Source organism: Anolis carolinensis, chromosome 3 (assembly GCF_035594765.1).
Source record: "Anolis carolinensis isolate JA03-04 chromosome 3, rAnoCar3.1.pri, whole genome shotgun sequence".
Taxonomy (NCBI): domain Eukaryota; kingdom Metazoa; phylum Chordata; class Lepidosauria; order Squamata; family Dactyloidae; genus Anolis; species Anolis carolinensis.
In genome coordinates this window covers 42,639,455-42,666,804 of record NC_085843.1, presented here as the reverse complement: position 1 = coordinate 42,666,804, position 27,350 = coordinate 42,639,455, and the positions used below count along the sequence as shown (strand labels likewise).

General features: G+C 44.2%; 1 protein-coding gene across 11 annotated transcripts in view; it reads right to left on the bottom strand.

The window, feature by feature from the left end:
* Window positions 1-19,973, bottom strand: part of st3gal6 (ST3 beta-galactoside alpha-2,3-sialyltransferase 6) — a 66,433-nt gene extending 46,460 nt beyond the window's left edge. The window contains exons 1-4 of one of the 11 annotated variants that reach the window (XM_062974791.1): window positions 19,445-19,972; window positions 4,979-5,060; window positions 4,425-4,476; window positions 791-894 (exon numbers count right to left, since the gene is read on the bottom strand). In XM_062974791.1, the coding sequence (XP_062830861.1) occupies window positions 791-848 (58 nt within the window). In that variant the 5' untranslated portion in view covers window positions 849-894; window positions 4,425-4,476; window positions 4,979-5,060; window positions 19,445-19,972. Of the gene's footprint in view, window positions 1-790; window positions 895-2,704; window positions 4,401-4,424; window positions 4,942-4,978; window positions 5,061-19,444 lie in introns of those variants that run through there. The other 10 variants (XM_062974793.1, XM_008107839.3, XM_016992582.2 and 7 more) reach the window with 10 other exon arrangements.
* Window positions 19,974-27,350: the final 7,377 nt, after the last annotated feature.

Below are 27,350 nucleotides of genomic sequence, written 5' to 3'. Positions count from 1 at the left end.
CATGGTGATTGGGAACATCACCACAGGTGACAAACCTGTTACTGTGCCGGTTCACCATCTCTGTGCAATAAAGTGCTATGAAAAGCCTATGATACAATGCCCAGAACCAGAAAAATAGTTGAAAGGCTTCATTTTGAGAGGTGCAGAATCTCAGGCATCCATGAAGGTCTAAAATTCAGTTGGTGAACATTAGCCAGTTACTTTATATTATTAGCCAGTTACTTTATATCAGCCTGACCTACCTGTTAAGAGGATGCATCGGGAAAGGAGAACTATATACGCTTATTTGAGTTTATTGAAGGAAAGATGAGATACAAATGTATCAAACAAATATGACATGATTTAATCCCTCAGTACACTTCAGTCTGTTCTTAAGCATGGCAATTTATACAATCCACCCCTCTGACACCAATTTAAACATCAGTTTACAATACATGTTCAGATGCATGAAAGCTATAATTCCAAAGGCTTTATGCTAAATAACAAGTGTGAGTCTCCTTGAAAACATTTTTGAAAGAGCAGAATGCTTTTTAAAAAAATCTACATTTCCTATTCAGTCATATGACACCATGAGAGCAGGGTAAGTAAAGTATGCAGAGATCACAGGACACAAAATAATGTGATGGTTTGGTCACAAAGTTTACATCATTTTACAATATTTCCTGGCAGCATTTCAGAAACCAAATAGTAAAAAAAAGCAAATAATGTAGGCTTAAAATACAGCAACATTCAAGTTCCAATGACAGCAATATTTAACCAACTAGAAGTCAAAGAGGAAATAGTTCATTACCTTTCTTATAAGGCCTGCTTTTCTTCCTTACATGGAAAGCATTCTCCTTCACTGCCATATTCTCACTTTTTCACAATTCTATGCCTTCAAACCCATGGATATACCTGTTTGTAACAAATAACCTACAATGTTATCCATGAAAGTTGGTCTAAGATAGTGAGCAAATGGAGAGCCAGCCATTTTCCCCCTTTGCCAGGGACAAATATATTTGTTTCTATTGATTATGGTTGTTTCTTTCCTAAAACTCATTAGGACCCAGTACTAACCCAGAAACCACTACTTTGAGTAGCAAGGCTCCTAAAGAAATTGTCCATATTTCTTTTTTCCAACATGGGTTACAGAAAACAGATACTGTGTTACATGCACATGTGTGTCTCGTTTAAAATATCTAAAACCTGTGTGGTATCTGTTCATGACTCATTTGAATCACAGAAGTGGAAGGGACTACAAAGACCATTCAGTCCAACTCCCTGCCCTGTAGGAACACAATCAAAGCACTCCCAAAAGACATCCAGCCTCTGCTTAAAACTTCTTAAGAAGACAACTCCAAGGCAGCTTATTCAACTAGCAAATACCTCTAACTATCAGGAAGTTCTACCTAATATTAAGGTTGAATCTGTTTTCCTGCAATTTGAATCCACTGCTCCATGTCCTAGTCTGTAGAGCAGCAGAAAAGAAGCTTCCCCTCCTCCTCAATATGACACCCTTTCAAATATTTAAACATGGTTATCATGTTCCGTCTTGGCCTTCTCTTCTCCAAGTTAAACATACCACATTACCCAGCTCTGTAAGGCACTTCTCATAGGGGTTGGCTTCCAGACCTTTTATCATATTGGTCACCCTTGTCTAGATATGCTCTGTCTTATCTATGTTCTTCTTGAATTGTGATCTCAGAACTGGACAGTATTCTAGGTGAGGTCTGACCAATGCAGAATACTGTAGAGTGAGACGATGACTTCCCTCAATACTCAATACACTATACTCAGAAAGACAGTAATCAAGTAAGACTGAAAATCAGAAAAGGGAAGCACATTGAGGAATTTCTCAGGTAATTCATTTGTACAAAAGCTAGCTTTTTCCTAGTTCCTGGCATTCCTGGAAGTTACTGAAGGAGAATTTTCATGTAGTTGAACTATATGGAATTATTCTCAAATGTAACTAAGTCTTGCCAAAAGGTGACTAGTCAAAAATCCAAGGTCAAACTAAAACAAGTGTGCTTACAATTCAATGCTAACAGAAATCTATACAACTTTTTCCGAGACATATACCACAATACCAAAACCGCTACTAATTTCTAATACTGAAAGATCTTGCAAATTTTTGAGCAAGAAAACTTAAACTGAAATCATTGGAACCAGTTCAACAAAAGGCTGCATTTAGTAACATACTGTATATATTTGCATACAAATCAGCCTCATATATATGTTCAGGACAGGTTTTGGGGTGAAAATTATGGGCTTGGGGGCCAAAATTATGGATTTTGTGATGACCAATTGATATGTTGAGTGCCATTCCATGGAGAGGAGAAAGCATAATCCCTTCCTCAGGGAGCCTGCTGCTGCTATTGAAATTTTTCTGTCCAGACATTTTAAAAGTTAGTATAATGTTAGATATCTATTCTTCTGTTGTTTTACTGCGACTGTTTTTCTCTGCAATGGACTTTCCTTTTGGACTACTCAGAGCAGGGGGTGGGCAGTTTCCCCATGAATATGCTGTCGCAGCAAGATTTTGGGGATTCTGTGTGTAGCAACAAAACAACCCCTTCTATAGAAGAAGAAACCTTCCAATTAAGGAACAGACAAATACAACTTGATTGTCAGTAGAAAAGTTTATACTGAAATGTTTGCATATGTGTAGCAGAAGACCTTATCTCTTCTCCAGCCCTTCTTCCTGATACTCTCAGTTAGTTCATACCTTCTTCTTGGCAAAAGGCTTTCTCTGGGTTTCTTCACCAGTCCTTTAGTTTCTTTGCAGCTTCATTTCCATCAGCACACAGCAACATCATCAACAACATCAACAACAACATCAGCATAGAAGCTTGTGCTTCTTTAGTACATTTACAGCTGCTCCAACCTGGCTGTAAATTGCTCAATGCTAGCCAGGTGGTTTGACTCTTTATGGTTGTTGACCCTGATCTTTTGACTCACTTGTTGTCACTTAAGAAATGATATAATGTAAAAACTCTAACATATGCAAGTGGGAGCAGTTCCCCCCTCACCTTTGCCTAGGCCACCTTTATTCATTGCTGCTGTAGCAGTCATGGTGCCATTCCCTCCTTAGCCGATGAAGCTCTGTGCTCATGCTTTGGTTTCACCTACTTATCTGACAGCACACTCCTTTCCTCCATCTCCCAGGCAACCACTGTAGTGCTGCTCCAGGGCAACTGTTACACGACCCCAACACTCAGTCTGCAGGTGAAGAACTGGAGGAGAGTAACATGCTGCCATCACTACCAGAGAAGGAGTTAGAATGGGAACATGAGCAAAAGACCATGACAGCCAAGAAGCGAATGGCAGTTGTGGTCACAGTAGAACTAACAAGTAAAACAGGAGGCAACCTGGGCAAAGAGAGGCAGGATATTCCCCTTGGTTACTCATGAGTAAACTGCCCCCCCCCCCCCCGCTCTGAGCAGAACAGATGGGAAAGACCTTAGCCCATCTTGGTAACCTAAAAGAAGAATCAACCCTTCTTTTCTCACTGGTAGGGAAGCACCAACGCAACGATAAGCCCCCATTTTTTAATGCAGGCAACTGAAAAGGCCTGAAGCTGCACAACAGTGGACAGATCATAGAATCATAGAGTTGGAAGAGACCTCATGGGCCATCTAGTCCAACCCCCTGCCAAGAAGCAGAAAAATCACATTCAAAGCATCAGATGGACCCATGTATGAACCAACCCAAATAAGTCAAAATGTTTGGACTTGTACATGAGTATACAGTGGAGTCGCACTTATCCAAGCTAAACGGGCCGGCAGAAGCTTGAATAAGCAAATGTCTTGGATAATAAGGAGGGATTAAGGAAAAGCCTATTAAACATCAAATTAGGTTCTGATTTTACAAATTAAGCACCAAAACATCATGTTATACAACAAATTTGACAGAAAAAGTAGTTCAATATGCAGTAATCTTATGTTGTATCTACTGTATTTATGAATTTAGCACCAAAATAACACATTATATTGAAAACATTGACTACAAAAATGGCTTGGATAATCCAGAGGCTTGGATAAGCGAGGCTTGGATAAGTGAGACTCTACTGTATATGGCGATTTCTAACTGACTCCAACTAAGATGAAAAAACTCTCTGTACCATAGTTTTTTTTACACAGGAAGTACAAAGTCTATAAATGTCCGCTTTTATAGAAAACAAACTTCCTTTTTATACAGCCAGATGATCTCCTACTACATATGGCTTATGCTAAAGCAAGATTGTACATGCTGGAGAGCTCAAACTCTGCAACAAGATTTCAAGAAGGGGAAGAGTAGAGTTAGGAAGAGAGAAAGAGGAACACAGCAGAAGGAAAAGGGTAACATGCAGTTCCATATTTACACATGAGCTAATTCACAAACCACCATGGCTGCATTTCCATTGCTAAGTTACAGCTATGCAGTTCTCTAGTGCTACATACTCTGACCTTTGTGCTTTGTTTCTATCCACTGTCAGCTCAGGGGTTCATCAAATATTTCCTGTGGGTAAATGGACCATCATGTTTAAACACACAACCAAACTTTTCTACCCCACATTCTTCTGTTAATATTTTTATTTTAAATAAATGTCTTAATTTCTCTCATTGCAAACATTACTACTACTTTGCAAATATAAAACAATCTTCCAGTCATCTTCTTCCTGTCCCTCCCACCTACCCACAAATTTAAATTACCAGACCTCAAATATTACCACTTTAGGGGAAAGAATCACAGAACTCTTTGTATGTCTACTTTACAGCCTTTAAGTGAAGCAGAGCTGGCAGTAAAACAGATGTAACCTATGTGGATAGCAGCACATATAAGCCACATTTCACTTGGAATATGAAGGGGACATTCACAGCCGTCATCCAAATTTTCAGATCTTGTACAGTAATTGTGCATCTATGCACACCTCAACAATGCCTTCTTTCCTTTCCTGCATGTATTAAGTATAATCTCAGAGCTGTTCTGCTTACCTCTCACTAAGGAAATCAAAACCTACCGTGGCCACTGAATAATTCATTCCAGATTGTACTTCCAATCTTTCTCCTCTTGCCTGGTAAATGTGAAGTCCTCGTATATTGCTAGAAAAAACAAGAAGCCCTACTCCTGCTCAGACTCTTTTCTTCAATGCTGTACAATACACATCAAAAGTTTTACATCACCATATTGTTTTTTCTATACAAAATGTTAGAAATGTTGCCCTGAGGACATGTAAGCATGATATATTATTAAGAACTACTTGACCCAGCCAGGAAGGAAAGCTAGTTATGCCATGTACTTCTAAATAAATGTATTAGGCAATTTATGTTTCACTTCAATTCAGCTCTTTGATTATTCACTCATTTTAATTTTCACAATACTTAGAATTGACTAAAAGCCTTAGCAGTTCCTATCCTCTACATGAATTGGAGGAAAATTTCCCGAGAGTTTAGTTCACTTTCAGTAAAGGGTTTCATAGTGGATTAACAAAACGTATGGTCTGTTACTAAGCAAGACAACCAGAGCAGTCCCTTTGGCCATATGGCTTTGCTTGGGTTCCTTCAGGCTAATGCACACATCATTTACTAAACCAGATCAATGGCTCTATTACTATTTATAAAATTACTTTTGACAACCTTTAAAGCTGCTGTTGTTTGCATCTTAAATTGAGGCCCAATGTAACAAAACAGTTTTTTTTAAAAAAAAGACATGCACAATTTTTATTGCAGAACTATCTCATATACAGCCCTTTCTAATCAAAGTGGTAAACAAGGGTTAGAATCAAATGCATGCTCTATATTCTTTCCCTTTGGGTTTTAGAAGAAGCATTTTTATACACTGCCTGATCCACCAATAAAGAAGTGTTGATAAATACCCTATAGATGTGCTCCCATCACAGAAAAGCACAAACAGTGTTTCCACAATGGTTAGACCCCAAACTGAAATGGGTGCAACTTTGGATCAAACTGGAGTCTTGATTTAACTATATGAAACTTGAGGTCATGGAGACAAATTCACAAAATTTCCCAAAAAAAATACCCCCGAAAATCCAAACAAATAAACCACTAAACCTCCTCTTCCCATTTTGTCCAGCTTTTCTTTGAAAATTACTTTGAAGCAGGCAATCCACAACTATTTCTCCCCAACCCCAAATAGATTCTGTTACTCACTGAATCATTCTTTACTCTCTTAGCTACTTACAAGGTTACCATCTCCTAAGGCTATCTGGAAAATGCATGAACACAAGATGAGCTACACAAATGTAACTATTCCCAAGCCAATCACTTTCAGCAGTGTATCCAAAAATACACTTTTTCTCTCAGCAGCATAATGCAGCCTTCCTGCATGCAACGGAAACTGTGACAATGGGTTAGCTTAGCAGGGATTTTATCAGTAAGTGGTGTGAAACCGTTAATTCCACCTCTCACAATGCACTGCCCCACAAACATCCAACTTACAAACGACTCATAGTTAAAAACAGGGTGAAGCAACAGGAAGTTAGAGGGAAATCTGCCCCTAGGAAGGGAAAATAACTCCTTGAAAGAGTTATCATGGGGAAAAAGGTGTCTCCACTGAAGCTTTCTCACCAATCCTTGTTTCCACAAGAAGCACAATTTTGCAAACTCCAATTCTTACAGGCACAGAAAGTGAGGTGAAATCTTCTGAACAGAGGCACAGAAAGGGGTGCTAACCCTTCCCTATGCTATTCAAAGCTATATATATCTATATATAAATATAATGTGTGTTTTTCCCATGGAGTAAACAACAAACCACTAGACCAAATTACACCAAATTTGGCCACAAAAGACATAGTCATCTATGTCTTTCAATCAAAAAAACCTAGAAAAAAAGTCCAAATTACAGAGGACAAGGAAGAGCCATTCTCCCCCTGGCTGCCAGTCAGAAGGGTAGCCCCCTCCCCTTTAGGTCCTACCCCCTTCGTGTCCTAGCAACCCTCTCAGTCACAATGGCACCCAGGAGACAGGCAGGGTTCTTAGGCCTCTTCCGCACTGCCTATAAATTACAGATTATCAGATTATCTGAACTGGATTATATGGCAGTGTAGACTCAAGGCCCTTCCACACAGCTATATAATCCAGAATGCCAAGGCAGATAATCCACAGTATCTACTTTGAACTGATCTTGAGTCCACACTGCCATATAATCCAGTTAAGTGTGGATTTTATATAGTTGTGCAGAAAGGGACTCAAGATATTCCAGTTCAAAGCAAATAATATACGATTATAAATATAATATATAAAAATTATTGTGGAATAATAAAACTGATAAATATAATCTCTGAAACCAGAATAGTAAATAAAAAGCAACACTCAGAAAATGGGAATTCCAAACAGGAAACAATCAGGGCCAGCTAACACCTCCCAACAAAGGATTCCCCCAGGTAGGAAGCAGCCAGGCTTTGAAGCTGAAAGGTCATTACATGCTAATCATTCTGGCCAATTGCAGCATTCATATTTGCCTCCAACAGACAAAAAAGGAACAACCAGAAATATTGTATATTCACAAGCTTTAGGAAATAACATGTACTACTACCACCAATTCCTCAGTACTTTATTTCCCATATGACCACACTTTGCCACAGCAATGCGTGGCTGGGCATAACTAGTAAATATATATATGGCTGAAGTTACACTTTTAAAATGTACCTGTTCCAACCTACATACAAATTTAACTTGAGAACAAACCTACAGAACTTATCTTGTTCATACCTTGGGGACTGCCTCCAATCTACCTCACATAGCCAATGAAGAGTTATCATGGGAGCTGAAGTCCAAAATGTTTTGGAGAAGACACAGCTCCAAAATAAACCCATCTCATTTACGTTTATTTTCTTTCAAAACTTTCCCTCATGGTCTGAAAGAACTGTGAATAAACATGCAGTACATAACAGTTTTTATATTCCTGTAGTTTATGTTGTGGTTTTATACATATTTGCTTGGAAGCAATAACCTTTCAAAATTATTGTAATTTGTTTCTGAGTAAATACATTCAAGCTTGAACTCAGAAGTATAAAATCAAGTTTTATTCTTTTAGGGTTTTGTTTTGGTAAAAAAGCAATACTCCAAAACTTTAAACTAATTAACTTTAAACCTACAAGCCTGTACTTGGTCCACTTATCTGGAAGCTGAATGGAAATCAGTTAGACTTCCAAAGAAATGGGCGTGGATGGGTACAGTGTGCAGAGCCTATGATTTCTGCCAGGTGACATGTTTGTGAGTTTTCAAAAATGACATGACATTAATAGGGTTACTGGAAATTATTGATAGTACTGAAGTCTTCATCTTAGTAGAACTACTAGGACTGTGCAAAGAAAAATGTGGAAGTGGAACAGCTTGTATTTAACTTTAAGATTGAATTTGTAAAGAGATAACTTTTTATTGTTGAATAAGAAGTAGGTTTTCTTTTCTATTTAAAATGCTTTCAATGCCATTTTACGAGGGAGAATAAAAGGCCTGAAATTCTTGCAACTGTTTACCGCAGTCAGCAACTGAAGTACCAACAACAAGGAAACAACGTAAGATGGTAAGTAATGACTCACAGGGACCAAGCAAAGGAGGAAAGAAGGGCTTTAGTGACCAAAGGTGATCAGGGGTTGTTGTGTAGTATTTTAATTATTATAACAATTGCTGCTTGTTTTATGTGATTTTAACTGATTTAATAATTGTAGGTTTGACTGTATTTTATTATTTGTATGATACAGATTTGAAATGGCATTGTGAGCCATTTCACAATGTTGTGAGCTGCTTTGGATCTCGATCAAGAAAGAAAAGTGGGGTTTAAATAAATATAACAATATATTAATGGGTTGCTGTGAGTTTTCCGGGTTGTATAGCCATGTTTCGGAAGAATTATCTCCTGACATTTCACTCACATCTATGGTAGGCATCCTCAGAGGTTGTGAAATTTGTTAGAAACTAAGCAAGTGAGGTTTATATATCTGTGGAAGGCCCAGGGTAGGAAAAAGAACTCTTGTATGTTGGAGGCAAGTGTGAATGTTGCAATTAATCACCTTGATTAGCACTAAAAAGCCTTGCACCTTCAAAGCCTGGCTGCTTCCTGCCTGGGAGAATCCTATGTTGGGAGGTGTTAGCTGGCCCTGATTGTTTCCTGTCTGGAATTCCCGCTTTTCAGAGTGTAGTACTTTATTTGCTGTCCTGATTGTAGAGTTTTTTCTGGCAGCCAAAATTTGTTCATTTGCATGGTTTCCTCCTTTCTGTTCAAATTATCCACACGCTTGTGTATTTCAATGGCTTCTCTGTGTAGTCTGACATGGTGGTTGTTAGAGTGGCCCAGCATTTCTGTGTTCTCAAATAATATGCTGTGTCCAGGCTGGTTCATCAAGTGCTCTGCTATGGCTGACCTCTCTGGTTGAGTTAGTCTGCAGTGCTTTTCAAGTTCCTTGATTTGTGTTCGGGCAATGCTGCGCTTGGTGGTCCCTATGTAGACTTGTCCACAGCTGCATGGGATACAGTAGACTCCTGCAGAGGTGAGATGATCTCTCTTGTCCTTTGCTGAACGTAGCATTTCTTTGATTTTCTTAGTGGGTCTGCAAATAGTTTGTAGGTTGTGTTTCTTGATCAGCTTCCCTATGCGGTCAGTGGTTCCCTTGATGTATGGTAAGGACACTTTTCCTCTGGGTGGAACTTTGTTTTTACTCTCATGGCTTGTTCTTGGCCTTGCAGCTCTTCTGATGTCTGTGGTGGAGCTCTGGAATTGTTTCTTCCCCAGCTTCCAGGCAGAAAGAGGGGAGGGCGGGAGGGAGGAAGAGCCAGAAGGTCGAAGTTCCAAGTGTGTCCTCTTCCGGGAAGCGAGGGCAGGCAGCACTCTTTTCTCTCATTTTTATTCTGAAGTGGAAGGAAGTTCCCAGCCAGCAAGGCGTTCCTTGCACTTCCCTAAAGCAGAGGAGGGGCAAGCCCAGCGAAGCTCCAAATGCCTGCATATTCACATTCAAATGCCTGCATATTCACAGTTGCAGGAGTTGAAGGAGGAACACTATTTCCCTCATTAGCCTTTACCTGGGAGAAAAGCCCCGACCACATACAACCATTATGACGTTATGGAGGAGATGCAAGAGATCTCCAGCACGCAGAGAGGACCTTTGGGTCCAGCATTTGTCTCTCGGGTGCATTCACACTGCAGAATCAACGCAGTTTGGCATCACAGCACAGGGCTAGAGAGGAACCTTCTGAGAGCTGCAGATTAGTGAGGCAGGCAGCTCCTATGACTCCCTAGCATTGAGCCATAGCAGTTCAAGTGGGGTCAACTGTATTCATGCCCAAACATGTCTCTTCCAGTTGCTTGGGACTTCAGCTTCTAGCATTCCTGATCATTAGTCAAAGCAGCCAGAGATTCTGGGAGCTGAAATTCAACATTTACTTAATGTGTTGTTGAAGGCTTTCATGGACGGAATCACTGGGTTGCTGTGAGTTTTCCGGGCTATATGGCCATGTTCCAAAAATATTATTTCCTGACATTTCATCTGCCTCTATGGCAGGCATCCTCAGAGGTTGTGAGGTCTGTTGGAAACTCGTGGAATTTATATATCTGTAGAATGTTCAGGGTGAGAAAAAGAACTCTTGCCTGTTGGAGGAAAGTGTGAATGGTGCAACTGGCCACCCTGATTAGCACTGAATTGCCTTTCTGCTTCAAAGCTTGGCTTCTTCCTGCCTGGGGGAATCCTTTGTTGGGAAGTGTTAGCTGGCCCTGATTGTTTCCTGTCGGGAATTCCCACTTTCAGAGTGTTGTTCTTTATTTACAGTCCTGATTTCAGAGTTTTTTTTTAATACTGGTAGCCAAATTTTGTTCATTTTCATTGTTTCCTCCTTTCTGTTGAAATTGTCCACATGCTTGTGGATTTCAATGGCTTCTTTGTGTAGTCTGACATTGTGGTTGTTAGAGTGGCCCAGCATTTCTGTGTTCTCAATATGCTATGTTCAGGTTGGTTCATCAAGTGTTCTGCTACGGCTGATTTCTCTGGTTGAATTAGTCTGTAGTACCTTTCACGTTCCTTGATTCGTGTTTGGGCAATGCTGCCTTGGTGGTCCCTATGTAGACTTGTCCACAGCTGCAGGGTATAGAGTAGACTCCTGCAGAGGTGAGAGGATCCCTCTTGTCCTTTGCTGAATGTAGCATTTGCTGGATTTTCTTAGTGGGTTGGTAGATAGTTTGTTGGTTGTATTTCCAACAAAGAATTCCCCCAGGCAGGAATCAGGCAGGCTGCAAGGCTTTTCAATGTTAATCAAGGTGATCAATGACAACATTCATACTTGCCTCCAACAGACCCTGGACCTTCCAGATATATAAACCTCCTTGTCTAGTTTCCAGTATACCTCACAACCTCTGAGGATGCCTGCCATAGACGTGGATGAAATATCAGGAGAGCCCAGAAAATGCATAGCAACCCCCTGAGAGCTGCAGGTTAGTGAGGCAGACAGCTCCAATGTCTCCCTAGCATTGAACTTGGCAGTTCAAGTGGGGTCAATTGTATTAATGCCCAAATTTGGGTCTTTGGAACGCCCACCCCAGAGAGATCAGGCAAGCCTCTACACTGTCCTCCTTCCGTAGGGACCTGAAACCTGGTGGTTCCAGCATGTTTTCGAGCATGATTAGTTCCTAGGCCCCTCCTTTGGTTGCCAACTAGGACCCTGCACTTTATCCACTTCCTTAGTCCTATGACACTCTGACACTAGCCTTTGCCTAGCCCTTCATGTCCATTCTGACATTCTGGCCCTTGATATTTTGAACCCGTCTGGTGGGATTAATCTGAAACTGAATTTTAAATGTTTGTGGTTGTTTTAGCAGGATTGTATGTTTTTGTTTTATGATGTTTAATTTTGTTGTATGGTCTCCTTTAACGTCAGGGGAAAACCTTTACCTTTACCTATGGTCTCATTTTTGTTGTCGAAGGCTTTCATGGCCAGAATCACAGGGTTGTTGTATGTTTTCCAGGCTGTATGGCCATGTTCCAGAAGTATTCTCTCCTAACGTTTCGCCCACATCTATGACAGGCATCCTCAGAGGTTGAAGCTTGCAAGGCCATTTAATGGGCGAAATGTCAGGAGAGAATACTTCTGGCACATGGCCATACAGCCCAGAAAACATAGAACAACCCTGGTCTCCTTTTTGGCAATTGAATGTTTTGCCTTTTGTTGGAAACCGCCTCCTCTTGGGGAGATATTATTATTATTATTATTCCAGTTGCTTGGGACTTCAGGTCCAGCATCCCTGATCATTAGCCAAAGCAGCTGTCAAGACCCAGGCTGCAGAGCACCAATAACCATACACAGAGGCCAGAATCTATCTAATATCTTTATTGAAGGAATATATAAAGTTAATAAAAACAAGTGTAGAAAATAGTCCAGAATTAGACCTTTCAGGAAAGGTCAGAATTAGTCCAAAAAAGCAATGTCCAATAAGAAATATTAAGGTCCAAAGTTGTAATCCAATAACCGAAACACTCACTTTGCCAAGCAAAGTGAGGGGAGATGACAAGGTCCTTTAGTCCATGAAACTTGAGCGAGGCTAGGAAATAACTTGATACTTGAAACAAGGCTTGAACGTGGAACAAGGTAACTAGGAACAAGAACAAGGTCCGTGGAATAACTTGGTAAAATCCGTGGTACAAGGCAAGGATTGGTCCTGGGAAACAAGGCAAAGTCCGTAGGTAAACAAAGGCTGGGAAGCAAGGCGAGGGCTGGATAGCAAGGCAAGGCTTGAGCGAGAGCGAGGCTTGAATCGGAGCGCGCTGTCCAGACACGACCCGCTCCGTAGGCTGACGAATTGACTCCGCGAAGTTACTACGCGGGTAAAACACCTAAATAGAGTCTAACTTTCCCGCCGAAGCAGTTCTCTGGGAATCAGAACCGAAAGCTAAACTCTGAGACCAGATGTGAGACTCCCCAAAGATTCTCACGAGAAGCAGTCTTAATTGGCCACATTCTTAGCTGCAATCCTCGCACTCCTGCGCGAAGCTGATTCCAAACTTCTCTGTTGTTTACAAAACTCCCGCCGCAAGAACACGGGAGAAGTAGGCTCTGGGCTTGTTTGACATACTTCTGGGAGACAACTTTCTTGCAGGTGCAAGGTTCCCAGATCTGCCTGGGAAAGATCTGGCTGAGAAGAATCCAGTTCAGACTGGGAAGGTAAAAAACCCAAGTTTTCATCTTCATCAGGAATTACAATGTCCTGAGCAGGACTACAAGGCCCATGGGTCATCACACTATCCCCCTCCTCAAGGCCCCTCCCAAACTGGGGCCCTCTCCCCGAGGCGCGAGGTCGCGGTTTGGTGGGATAGGTCTGATGAAAGCGACGGGTTAGATCAGGAGCATGGACTGTGGAGGCGTCTTCCCAAGAGCGTTCCTCAGGGCCAAAACCCACCCAGTCAATGAGATATTGTAGGCGGCGGCGGTGAAAGCGAGAATCCAAAATGTCCTCAACCTCGAACTCCTCCTCCCCATTCATCAAAACAGGAGGGGGGGCCGGTTGGTCTGTATCAGGTCGCACACCATCCGCCGGAAGGAGCAGGGAACGGTGAAACACTGGGTGAATGCGCATTGAACGCGGAAGTTGGAGTTTGAAAGTCACGGGGTTAAGTTGCGCCACCACTGGATAGGGGCCAATGAAACGGGCATCTAACTTCCGGCAAGGGCGGTGGGAGGGCAGGAAGCGAGTGGACAGAAAAACCCGATCTCCTACCTTGATTTCGGGGCCCGGCTGGCGATGTTTGTCAGCGTGGCGTTTATAGTCCTCCTTGGCTTGGTCCAGTTGCTGGAGCAAAAGTTGTTGCACCGCTGTGAGTTCCTGCAGCCAATCCTCTGCTGCGGGAACTTCTGAAGTTTCAATGACAGGGGGGAAGAAACGTGGATGGAAGCCGTAGTTTGCAAAGAACGGCGTTTCTTTTGTAGAAGCTTGAACTCCATTGTTGTAGGCAAACTCAGACAGTGGTAACAGAGAAGCCCAATTGTCCTGTTGGTAGTTTACATAACAGCGAAGATACTGCTCCAAAGTGGCATTGGTGCGCTCCGTTTGCCCATCTGTTTGGGGATGATGAGCTGAAGATAAGCGAGAGTCTATGCCCAATAGTTTTTGTAGTGCCTTCCAAAAACGAGAGGTGAATTGAGATCCACGGTCTGTGACTAAACTCTTGGGCAATCCATGTAGTCTGAAAACATGTTGAAGAAATAGATCCGCAGTTTCTTTGGCCGTGGGGAGGCCTTCACAGGGAATGAAATGGGCTAACTTGGTGAAAAGGTCCACCACCACCAAGATCGTGGTGAATCCACAGGAAGGTGGTAGGTCAGTGATGAAATCCGCGGAAATTATTTCCCATGGGCGAGATGGGGTAGGAAGGGGGTGTAAAAGCCCTGAGGGCTTCTCCCTTCGTATCTTGGAGCGCTGGCATACTGGGCAGGTGTTGACATATTTTTCCACATCCTTGCGGATCTTGGGCCACCAAAAATCCCTTAGGATCAAATGCATAGTTTTAAATAGTCCGAAGTGTCCTGCTGGTTTGCAGTCATGACACAGACGAAGCGCTTTTTCCCTGCCCGGTCCGGGTGGGATATAAACATGATTTCTATAGCAGAGCAGCCCATCTTTAAGCGAAAAGGGAAAGTGCAGACCTTGGCGAAGTTGGTCCTGCGCCCAGGCATCTGCTTGCTGACTAGCCCTGATTTCTTGAGCACAGATGGGTCCTGGAGTAGGGGAAGTTGAACCAATGGGAATGGATTTGGTGTTCCCCACCGTGAGCGTGGCAAAGTTCTCGGGTTGTAGCAGTTGGGATTCAAAGGTCTCCTTGCGTCCTGCAGCGTATTCCGGTTTACGTGACAGGGCGTCTGCTTGCTTGGTTTGGGCTGGGGTCACATAATGGATCTGGAAGTTGAAACGTTCAAAGAATAAAGCCCAACGTTGCTGCCTCTGATTTAGTTTGCGGGCAGTTCTTAGATGTTCTAGATTACGATGATCAGTGTGGACTTCAATGGGAAATTTGGCCCCTTCTAGCCAATGTCTCCAAGTTTCAAAGGCTGCCTTTATGGCCAGTAGTTCTTTTTCCCAAATGGTGTAATTCCTCTCTGGTGTGGTTAGTTGACGAGAATAAAAGGCACAGGGGTGGAGGTGATCTCCCACCGGTTGTAAGAGTACAGCCCCAATTGCCACATCAGAGGCGTCCGCCTGCACCACAAAAGGGGTTCCAGGATTTGGGTGCTGTAGAATTGGCTGGGAGGTGAATAGTTTCTTTAGTTGCTGGAACCCTTTCTCTGCTTGATCAGTCCAGCGGAAAGGCTGCTTTCCACGGATGCAGCTAGTGATGGGGTCGGACCAGCGGGCAAAATCTGGAATGAACTTGCGGTAATAGTTCGCGAACCCCAAGAAACGCTGTACCTCTTTCTTGTTAGTTGGCGCCCGCCATTCCAATACTGCTGAAACCTTGGCTGGATCCATGGAAAGCCCTAGAGGCGAGATGCGGTAACCAAGGAAATCTACCTCTTGTAGATCAAAGGCGCATTTTTCCAGCTTGGCATAAAGTCCATGATCCCGCAATCGTTGTAACACCATTTTGACGTGGTTCTCATGTTCTGATTGTGATCTAGAAAACACCAAAAAATCGTCCAGGTAGATTATCAAGAACCTGTCTAGATAGTCCTGAAAAATGTCGTTGACAAAATGCTGGAACGTTGCGGGGGCTCCGCATAAACCGAAATTCATAACTCGGGACTCGAATAATCCGAATTTGGTCTGGAAGGCGGTCTTCCACTCGTCCCCTTCCCTGATGCGAACTAAGTTGTAAGCCCCCCGAAGATCCAGCTTGGTGTAAACCTTGGCTCCTCGAAGCCGATCCAGTAGATCCGAGATTAAGGGCAGGGGATAGCTGTTCCGCTTGGTGATATTGTTCAATGCTCTGTAGTCCACCACCAAGCGTAGTTCCCCTGACTTCTTCTTCACAAACATCACTGGGGAGGCGGCTGGGGATTGAGAGGGTCTGATGAATCCCTTGCGAAGGTTTGTCTCTAGGAATTCCCTGAGAGCTTCTTGCTCTGGTTCAGTCAGGGAGTAGAGATGCCCTCGCGGGATCGGGGCCCCCTCCACCAAGTCAATGGCACAGTCATAAGGTCTATGTGGGGGTAATTTTTCGGCTTCTTTCTCATTGAATACATCCCAATACTCGGAGTACTTCTTTGGCAAGGTGATGATGGGCTCGGTGTCTGTGGCGTGGCATACCTTGGCTACGAGGCAATGGTTTTGGCAGTACGGTGAAGCAAACTGCAGTTCTCTGTTGGACCAGGAGATGTTAGGGTCGTGGAGAGTCAGCCATGGAATTCCCAAAATCACAGGGAAATGGGGAACCTCGGTAACAAAGAAGGAAATCTCTTCCATATGTTCCCTTATCCACATCCTGGTGGGTTCCGACCACTGACTTACGGGGCCCGTCTTGAGGGGGCGGCCGTCTATGGCTTGCACCACACGGGCATTCTTGAAATCATGGTATTGTAATCCCAGAGAGTCGGCATACTCTCTATCGATGAAATTGTTGGTAGCTCCAGAGTCTATCATGGCGTGGATCATGACGGGTCCCCTTTTTGCTGACCATAATGTGACCACGAGAAGGAACAGGACCCCGGTTGGCGGCTCTTGGATGGATTTTTTGACCGGGTTGGCGAGCCTCTCTACACCCGGTCGTTGGCTTCCCCCGCCGGCTGTGTGCCAGTCGGCTCAGACGTCTTCGTCTCCGTGGAGGACGCCGCCGCAAGACGGGCGGCAGGCTTCCCTTTGGCTGGGCACTCTCTGGCGAAGTGGCCCCCGTTCCCGCAGTACCAGCAGAGGTTTAAGCGTTGACGACGGGCCTTCTCGGCGGCATCTAGTCTGGGACGCACATTGCCCAACTGCATCGGCACCTCCTCGCTCCCTCTGGGGTATGGGGTTGGCGGTGGGGGTCTCCAGACCGGACGTGGCTGAACGCTGGCGGGAGCGGGGGGTTTTGCCCCGGCTCTACCGCCCTGACCTCGAACCCACTGTTTCCTGTTGGCAATCATGACTTCAGCCCGTAAACATTGATCAATGAGTGCCTCGAGGGTCTGGGGAGGATCCACCTTGGAGATTTCTTCCAGCATTTCAATGTTGAGACCCTCCCGGAATTGTCCCCTGAGGGCTACATCGTTCCAGCCGGTGTTGTGGGCCAGCACTCGGAACTCGGCTATATACTGAGACATAGGTCTGTCTCCTTGGAAAAGGCGACGGAGTTTGTGACCGGCTGCCTCCAAATTGTCCTCGATTCCCCAAGTCTCCTTGAGGTGGTCCAAGAAGCGTTGCGCTGATCTTAGGTGTGGAGAGGCTTGGTCGTACAGTGCCGTCGCCCAGCTGGCCGCTGGCCCGTCTAGAAGACTGTAAACCCATGCCACTTTGATGTCTTCTTGGGGAAACTCGGCAGCACGGGCCTCTAGATAAGCTTGACATTGGCGACGGAAGACATGAACCTTAGAAGCTTCTCCAGTAAACTTGGTTGGCAACGCCATGGCCGGAAGACGAATTCCGCGTTCCTTCAAACCCCTTATTTCTCCATCCTGTGCATTGAGCTTATCACGGATTCGGTCCACCTCCTCCTTGTCGATGGTGTAGGTAATCGGCTGGCCGCTCGGCCCAGGTACGACTCCGGTAGACATTCTGGCCGAGGTTAATTGGTGCTTAGGGTGGCGGAGTCAAACTGTCAAGACCCAGGCTGCAGAGCACCAATAACCATACACAGAGGCCAGAATCTATCTAATATCTTTATTGAAGGAATATATAAAGTTAATAAAAACAAGTGTAGAAAATAGTCCAGAATTAGACCTTTCAGGAAAGGTCAGAATTAGTCCAAAAAAGCAATGTCCAATAAGAAATATTAAGGTCCAAAGTTGTAATCCAATAACCGAAACACTCACTTTGCCAAGCAAAGTGAGGGGAGATGACAAGGTCCTTTAGTCCATGAAACTTGAGCGAGGCTAGGAAATAACTTGATACTTGAAACAAGGCTTGAACGTGGAACAAGGTAACTAGGAACAAGAACAAGGTCCGTGGAATAACTTGGTAAAATCCGTGGTACAAGGCAAGGATTGGTCCTGGGAAACAAGGCAAAGTCCGTAGGTAAACAAAGGCTGGGAAGCAAGGCGAGGGCTGGATAGCAAGGCAAGGCTTGAGCGAGAGCGAGGCTTGAATCGGAGCGCGCTGTCCAGACACGACCCGCTCCGTAGGCTGACGAATTGACTCCGCGAAGTTACTACGCGGGTAAAACACCTAAATAGAGTCTAACTTTCCCGCCGAAGCAGTTCTCTGGGAATCAGAACCGAAAGCTAAACTCTGAGACCAGATGTGAGACTCCCCAAAGATTCTCACGAGAAGCAGTCTTAATTGGCCACATTCTTAGCTGCAATCCTCGCACTCCTGCGCGAAGCTGATTCCAAACTTCTCTGTTGTTTACAAAACTCCCGCCGCAAGAACACGGGAGAAGTAGGCTCTGGGCTTGTTTGACATACTTCTGGGAGACAACTTTCTTGCAGGTGCAAGGTTCCCAGATCTGCCTGGGAAAGATCTGGCTGAGAAGAATCCAGTTCAGACTGGGAAGGTAAAAAACCCAAGTTTTCATCTTCATCAGGAATTACAATGTCCTGAGCAGGACTACAAGGCCCATGGGTCATCACAGCAGCGGAGGCTCCAGGAAGTTGAAGTCCAATGTTGCTTAATGTGTTGTCGAAGGCTTTCATGGTCTGGATCACGGGGTTGTTGTTTGTTTTCCAGGCTGTCTGGCCATGTTCTAGACGTTTCGCCCACATCTATGGCAGGCATCCTCAGAGGTTGTGAGGTATGGAGAAACTAAGCAAGGAAGGTTTATATATATATATCTGTGGAAAGTCCCGAGAGAAGAACTCTTTGTCAGTTGGTGGCCAGTGTGAATGTTTTAGTTAATCACCTTGATTAGCATTAAATACCTCACAACCTCTGAGGATTTCTGCCATAGATGGACAGACAGAACATGGACAGACAGCCCGGAAAACATACAACAACCAACGTTACTTAGTTTGGGAATGGCTAGATCCTGCACTCCCAAAGATGACCCAGGAGGTGCTGTATGGACTCTGAATTACTTTAGCAGTTCGCTTTTGATCACTGTCTATTGAATCCCATTGAGCCGGTTTGAAAATCTCATTGTTGTTAACGTGTTCGGGGTCTGGGTCGCCTTAAGGGTCCCGAAAGGGGACTTCCGCCTCCTTCGGGGCTCCGCAGCGCCACCCGCCGAAAAGAGCGGCTCCCCAAGTCGGAAGGAGCCCCAGCCTGAGCCCGAGCCGCTCTCCCCAAACGGAAACCCGGCTATTTCCCAAGTTTTCACGCGCAGGACTCCCGGGTCCAGGCAGGATACTACAGAAGCGGCGCCCCCTCTCCCTGCCACGAAAGAGGCCCCCAAAAGCCCTCCTTCCCTCTCCCCGTCCCCATTTACCGTGCCCGGGGGGCGGCCGCCGCTCCGTCGCGAACCTCCAGCGTGGCTGCTCCGGCCGGGTTCCCTCCTCCTCCTCCGCCTCCTCTGCCTCGTCTCCGCGTCCGCGGCGAGGCTGCTGCCTCGGTTTCCTCAGCAGCGCCCGCCTCGCTCTTCGTGGGCCCTCCAGCCGGGAAGGGAAGGGAAGGCAGCCGCGTGGGGCTGGGAGGCCTCGCCACCCGTGGGGGAGAAGGAGATGCACCGAGGGGCGGAGGCACCGCCCGCTAATGGAGAAGCGCAGGCCCCGCCACAGCCTGAGCCTGCCCACTCGGCGAGAGGGAAGCCCTCCAGGGCCAAGGAGGCGCCCAGCCAGGCTCTCTCTCTCTCTCGCTCTCTCTCTCTCTCTCCTCTTCTCTCCGCCCTCCTACACGCACACTCTCTCTCCTTCCAAAGTATCTCTCTCACACACACACACACAAACATACACGCATTGTCTCTCCAAAGTCTTTCTCACACATACAGACATTCTATCTCTATACACCAGTTCTCTCTGTTACTCGCATACACACACAATGCACGCTTCCTCTCCAAAGGCCCCTTCCACACAGCTGAATACAATCCCACATTACCTGCTTTGAGCTGGGATATATGGCAGTGTGGACGCTGATAACTCAGTTCAAAGCAGATATTGTTGATGTTTATTTGTTCAGTCGCTTCCAACTCTTCGTGACCTCATGGACCAGTCCACGCCAGAGCTCCCTGTCGGCCGTCACTGCCCCCAGTTCCTTCAAGGTCAAGCCAGTCCCTTCAAGGATACCGTTCATCCATCTTGCCCTTGGTCGGCCTCTCTTCCTTTTTCCTTCCATTTTTCCCATCATCATGATCTTTTCCAAGCTTTCCTGTCTTCTCATGATGTAGCCAAAATACTTCAACTTTGCCTCTAATATCCTTCCCTCCAGTGAGCAGCCGGGCATTATTTCCTGGAGGATGGACTGGTTGGATCTTCTTGCAGTCCAAGGCACTCCAGGCCTGTAGCGGGGGGGGGGGGGGGGGGTTGTTAGGGGTTCAACCCCCCCCCCCATTTTTCAGGTTAAAAAAAAAACTGGTTTACTCATGAATTTTAACTGGTTAACCAAATACCCATGATAAGTCTATGAGACGCAAAAAATTAAGAGTCCCTCCAGACACTATCTCAAGCAGATATTGACAGGCCTGTAGCCAGGGTGGGGGTGGGTGGGGGTTCTGGCTACGGCCCTGAGGCACTCTCAGGATTTTCCTCCAGCACCAGAGTTCAAAAGTGTCTATCTTCCTTCACTCAGCCTTCCTTATGGTCCAGCTCTCGCATACATAGGTTACTATGCGGAATACCATTGCTATAACTATGCAGACCTTCGTTGCCAGTGTGATGTCTCTACTCTTCACTATTTTATCCAGGTTGGCCATTGCTCTCCCCCCAAGAAGTAAACATCTTCTGATTTCCTGGCTGCAGTCTGTGTCTGCAGAAATCTTTGTGCCTAAAAATACAAAGTCTGTCACTGCCTCCACATTTTCTCCCTCTATTTGCCAGTTATCAGTCAGTCTGGTTGCCATAATCTTGGTTTTCTTGATGTTTAACTGCAGCCCAGCTTTTGCACTTTCACCTTGGCGATAAGGCTCCTCAGCACCTCCTCACTTTCAGCCATCAAAGTGATATCCTCTGCATATCTAAGGTTGTTAATGTTTCTTCCAGCAATTTTAACTCCAGCTTTGGATTCATCAAGCCCCGCACATCACATGATGTGTTCTGCATACAAGTTGAATAGGGAGGGTGAGAGGATACAGCCATGCCTTACTTCTTTCTCAATCGTGAACCAGTCTGTTGTTCCGTGGTCTGTTCTTACTGTGGCTACTTGGTCGTTATACAATTCCTCCTTCTAGGTTATATGGCTGTGTGGAAGGACCCTCAAATAACCCAGTTCAAAGCAGATACTATGGGATTTTCTGCCTTGTTATTCTGGGTTATATGGTTGTGTGGAAAGGCCCAAAGTCTCTCTCTTCCTCACTCCCACCACACACGCTTCTGTTCTCATGCACAAGTTCTGTATCAGTCATACAGGGCCCTTCCACACAGCCCTATATCCCAGAATATCAAGGCAGAAAATCCCACAGTATCTGCTTTAAACTGGGTTATCTGAGTCCATACTCAGATAATGTGGGATTTTCTGTCTTGATATTCTGGGATATAGGGCTGAAGGGCCCCCACAGGCAGTCACCAAGTTAAGAACAAGATAGGTTCTGTAGTTTTGTTCATAAGTTGACTTTGTATGTAAGTTGGAAGAGGTACATTTTTGAAATGTAACTCCTGCTATATATATATATATATATATATATATGACTGCAGTTACACTTCAAATATATATGACAAATGGGATGAGAGATAGCTTTTATCCTAGAGCTGTAACAATTTGAACTCTGTGGTTTCACACCAATGTGGCATTAGGGGTTGTGTAATAGCGATTAGAATGTGGAAGGATGGGTGCTTTGTTTTGTAATTTGTACATATATAATGTGATTGGGGATGGCATTTAATTTTGTTGTATGATGTACAATGGCAATACAGTTATTATATATAGATATAGATATACACACACACACATATCTGTCTATACACATAATAAAAGTGAAAATATGTATGTGTGTATGTGGCTGCAGTGTCCACTTACACAGACAAGCTCCTGCCTCCACAAACAGCTATAGCTCCCACTACTCAGGAGACACAAATGGCCCTCGCTCCAGTGACATTGCAGGTTATTGAGAGCACCATAAACATATTCAAGAGCCCTGCCAACATCCTCCACATACTGCCCACCACCCAAGTGAAGGCTTTCATATTGCGACCATTTCATCCTAGATTTTCTGTTTTCCTCCACCACAGACATCCCAGTGTGTCTTACTCTCTCCATTGTGTGGAATTTGCATGACCCTGCCCACTGCCTCTCCCTTAACGTTTCCTATTCTTTTCAGAGGTTATCTGGCTACCCATCTGAGTCCTGAAATTTATGCATGTGGACCCTTTTCTCACATATTCATATTTATAGTTAAAAGCCTGTGATCTGCTGACTTCGATGGCCTGGGAGCCAAACAACACATGATGTGAGAAAGAAACATTTAGGTTTCCTGATATAAATTTATTTGAGTTAAAGCAGGCAAGAGAAGAGCCAAAGTTGGACTGAAGACATGGCATGGCATACATCGCATTTTAATCTTTTCACACTGCATCAGATCCTTGTCACAAATTATTCCTCTTCTCCCTCCCCCCCCCCCCCCAATTAAAAAAACAATCAGGGACACAGTGGTATCTCAGGATCTGCTGGGTTTCATTCCAGGATCACAAATCCATGGATATAATTATATAAGCACACCTTGATTTTGCCATTTTATATAAGGGACACCATTATATAATGGTGCCCTCGGGGAGATAGAGTGGGCTATAAATAAAGCATTATTATTATTATTATTATTATTATTATTATTACTACTACTACTACTACTACTATTTTACTACATCATTGTATCCATGGATATAATAATAATACATTTTATTTATATTCCATCCTTCTCCCCAAGGGACTCAGAGTGGGTTATGGTATATAAAACAAACACAGGCACATTCAATGCCTTGTTACAGTCACATAGAATGAGACACACAACACAAACAAAGGCAAAGACTTCTCTTTTCATTACTGGCTTCTGGAGGTGGTGCTCATCTCTGGCTCTGGGGAGAGGTGGTCTTCTCCATTTCCAAGCCTAGGAGCCTGTGTTGTCACCTCTTGGTCATGTGGCCGGCATGATTGAATATATATATTTAAGTCGTAGATGTTAGAACCCATAAATACAGAGAGTTGACAGTATAGAACAGGCATGGGCAAACTTTGGCCCTCCAGGTGTTTTGGACTTCAACTCCCACAATTCCTAACAGCCAGTAAAATGGCTGGGATTTCTGGGAGTTGCAGTCCAAAACACCTGAAGGGCCAAAGTTTACCCATGCCTGTTATGGAAGGAGCATGCTAATGGGTAGCCATATTAGCATAAAGCTGTGGTTCTCAACCTGTGGGTCCCCAGATGTTTTGGCCTTCAGCTCCCAGAAATCCTAACAGCTGGTAAACTGGCTGGGATTTCTGGGAGTTGTAAGCCAAAACACCCGGGGACCCACAGGTTGAGAACCACTGGCATAAAAACTACTTACACAGTTCAAAGCAGCACCAACCTTTAACTATTTTGTGTAGCTTGCCACCTAGCGGCTGTTTTAGTTATTTACATGAGTCTGTAAGCAACAATGTACAGCAAATGCTCCAGCAACCATTCTGACATTTCAGGCTTCAAACCAAGCATGGCAGCATGGCATAAAAACATTGAAGGTACTCTATGTCCTGCTATAGCAAATATTCATCCAAGATTTAATTCTTTATATAAAAATAATCAGGCACGCCCATCTCATGAGTAGGCAAATTTGCTTTACCTTCTAACAAATTGTTAAATTATGAGTATATCAAAGAATTGTTTTAAAATAAATTTATTATTTATTATCAGTAATGTTTGATTTGTATATCAATTTTATATATCTATATACCCAGGGTCATGCAGAGGTTTCTTGGGACAAAAAGGGGTCGCAATAGAAAAAGTTTGAAAAGCCCTGACATAAATCACCAGGTTTACAGGTCTTACGTTTCTATGTTTGTGCATCCCCTTCTAGTCAGATTGCACTTGGAATTTGTAGCAGAGACAATCACTGAGAAGACATGGGGGGGGGGGGTGGGAAGCAAGAAAGCAAAACTTGACAAGTAATCAATATTCTTTAGATTTAAAAATAACCTATGTCTCACATTTCTGATAATTTCAGTTTCTGAACCCACCATCATAACTCTAAAGCAGTGTGATCTTATATATGTCATGTGGGATGAGTTCAAAAGCAAATTTAAAATCTATAATAGCAACATAGAGAGATCTCCTTTGTATTAGAGTATATTTTTCAACTAGGTGTAGGAGCACTAGCCCTTGATCAATGGTTGAACTGAAACCATTTGAGAGAGAAAATGGGTAGTGTGCACCCAAACAATTTTCCTTTCACTTTAGTAATTAATTATACACTAATAGCACAAATTTGCTTGAGCTGCTGAATAGAAGATACATGGGAAGAATAGAAGATACAGGATGAATCAGATTGGTGTGATTCATCCATCTCAGTACTGTCCACTCATTTCAAATAGTTCCCCCAGGTTTGAACTCAGATTTTGCCCAGGCCTAGCAGGAACCTTTTAAAGCTATGTCTTTTACCAATGAATTGGAACCTTTTCAAAAATTGATTGTTTAAAAGCACGGCCATTAAATTGCAGGCAAAACAGCAAGAGAAAATGCTGCTAGAACATGGCCATACAGTCCGGAAACCACGCAGTCTTTAAATGGCATTTACAGTACTTAGATTGTAAATGCAAGCTGAAAGCATGGCCTGGAGACCACATACAGCCTGAAGAGCTCTTTTGGTGGATCAAGGAGCCTGAAATCTACATAAATAAGTCAGTGCCCCCAGATGCTACCTGGAGGGATGTGGGAGACTTTTATAACACATTTTCTTGTGTCTTTAAGCTTATTTAGGCCCTAGCACTCTTTGACAGAGAAGGCTAAAGGCCTTGTCAAAATACAATTCCCAAGATTGCATAGCACTGAACCATGGCAAAGTGCTGTCAAACTGCATTCATTCTTCAATGCAGAGGCTCCTCTGAGTGTTTAACAGTGATGCACACCAAGAAGTCAAGCATACAGATTTTTCCATACCCTATTCAGCCTGCCCAAAGGAAGTGTGCAAAAGGTGAACTATGATAAGGCTGACAAAAATTGCTTCTCTAGTATGACGTACAGATACCTTTATGTCACATTGACTTTTCATTGTAAGTTAAGACCATAGCTAAAGCAAACTAGTACGTTGTACCACTATTTACATTTTTATAAGCATGCAGACAGGGCTTTTCTTTGTGTGTGTGTGTGGGGGGGTGTCTAAGGTAGTCTTGGGACCTTCACTAATCCCGCAAATCCTCACAAAAATTGGCCACCACTCTTCTGTTTGGGAAAGAGCCCTTTCACATCCAGTGGTTCTCAACCTGTGGGTCCCCAGGTGCAGTCCCATAGCTGGGGGGGGGGGCTGAGTCTGGGTGAGAGAGGATCTAGCCTAGCAAATCTTTTGTATCGTTATCCCAATACCCCCATAGATATAGGATATATTGAGCATGGTGATCAGATCATGATATGAATAAACATAACAGTTTAAATAATACCAGTAAGGCCTTCTCGCGGACCACCCTGAGAAATTGGGGGGGGGGGGGGGTGAAGCCCCACAAGCACACACACACACACACACACACACACACACACACCCAGCTACATGCCTGCCCAGGTGTTTTGGCCTTCAACTTCCAGAAATCCTAACAGCTGACAAACTGGCTGGGATTTCTGGGAGTTGTAGATCAAAACACCTGGGGACCCACAGGTTGGGAAGCACTGCATTACACAGTGACAGTGATCTGATTCCACCTGAACTGCCATGGCCTCATTCCATGTAATCCTGGGATTTGTAGCTCGGTGAGGTGCTGGAGCTCCTTGGCTGAGAATTCTAAATGCCTCTTCCTGAACTGCAGACCCTAGAGTTCCTCAACATAGAAACATGTATTGCAAATTGCTATCACCTATACTAAAACAAAAAGAATACTTGTCCAAAAGGTTACTTGGAATAATGGAACAATACTTCCAGTCACAAAAACTGAGCTTATAATGGCATGACTGTTGTCTTCCAGAGGAACAAAAATTGGCTAGTGGAGCTTTGGGAGTATGCTTGCTTCTGTCTTAAAACTAATTGAAAACACATGGAGAGGTGCTTTGGTTCAAGCTGGCCATCCTTGTTAAATGGCCAGACTATCTGCCAAGATAAGTGAATGATTTTTTTCCAAGCAGAATCAGAAGTAAAATAAGATAAAATCAAAATATAGCCATTTGAGATACCAAGGTACTTTTGAATTAAGCCTTTCGCAATCCAATTCTTCTTTTGTTTCAGATTCAGGTGCGTGCTATTTCTTGACAAATTTTTGTGGATTTACGGCAGTGCTCAATTGGCAGACATTCAACAATTACTTGATTTTAGAACTGTATCTTCTTAGGAAAACTATATGGCCATCATATTTTGCACAATGTTAAAAAAAAGATGACAGGAGACACGGCATGCACCTACACTATAGAATTAATGCAATTTGAAACCACTGTCACTGCTGTTGCTTAGTTGTATAGAATCCTGGGTGTTATCGTTTGACAAAGCTTTCTCTGCTAAAATGTGCTGGTGCCTCACCAAACTACAGATCCCAGTACACCATAGCATTGAGCTATAGCAGTTAATGTGGTGTCAAACTACATTACTTCTACACTGCGGATGTACCCCCAGTGTTCTTCCTCCATGCATCTGAGGCAGCAGGCTGAAGGTGAATCTACTACTAGCCGATCCCAGATGGTGAAGCTGGGGGACACCTGCTCGGACCCCTGGCCTTTGACCTGTGGGGTCCCGCAAGGTTCCATTCTGTCCCCCATGCTTTTTAATATCTACATGAAACCGCTGGGCGAGGTCATCCGGGGTTTTGGAGTTCGGTGCTATCTCTACGCAGATGACACTCAACTCTACTACTCTTTTCCACCTACCTCCAAGGAAGCCCCTCGGATCCTAGACCAGTGCCTGCCCGCTGTAATGGGTTGGATGAGGGCCAACAAGCTGAAACTTAATCCTGACAAGACAGAGGTCCTCCAGGTCAGTCGTGTGACTGATCGGGGTATAGGGTGGCTACCTGTGCTTGACGGGGTCACACTCCCACTGAAGGCACAGGTCCGCAGCTTGGGGGTCCTCCTGGACTCATCGCTG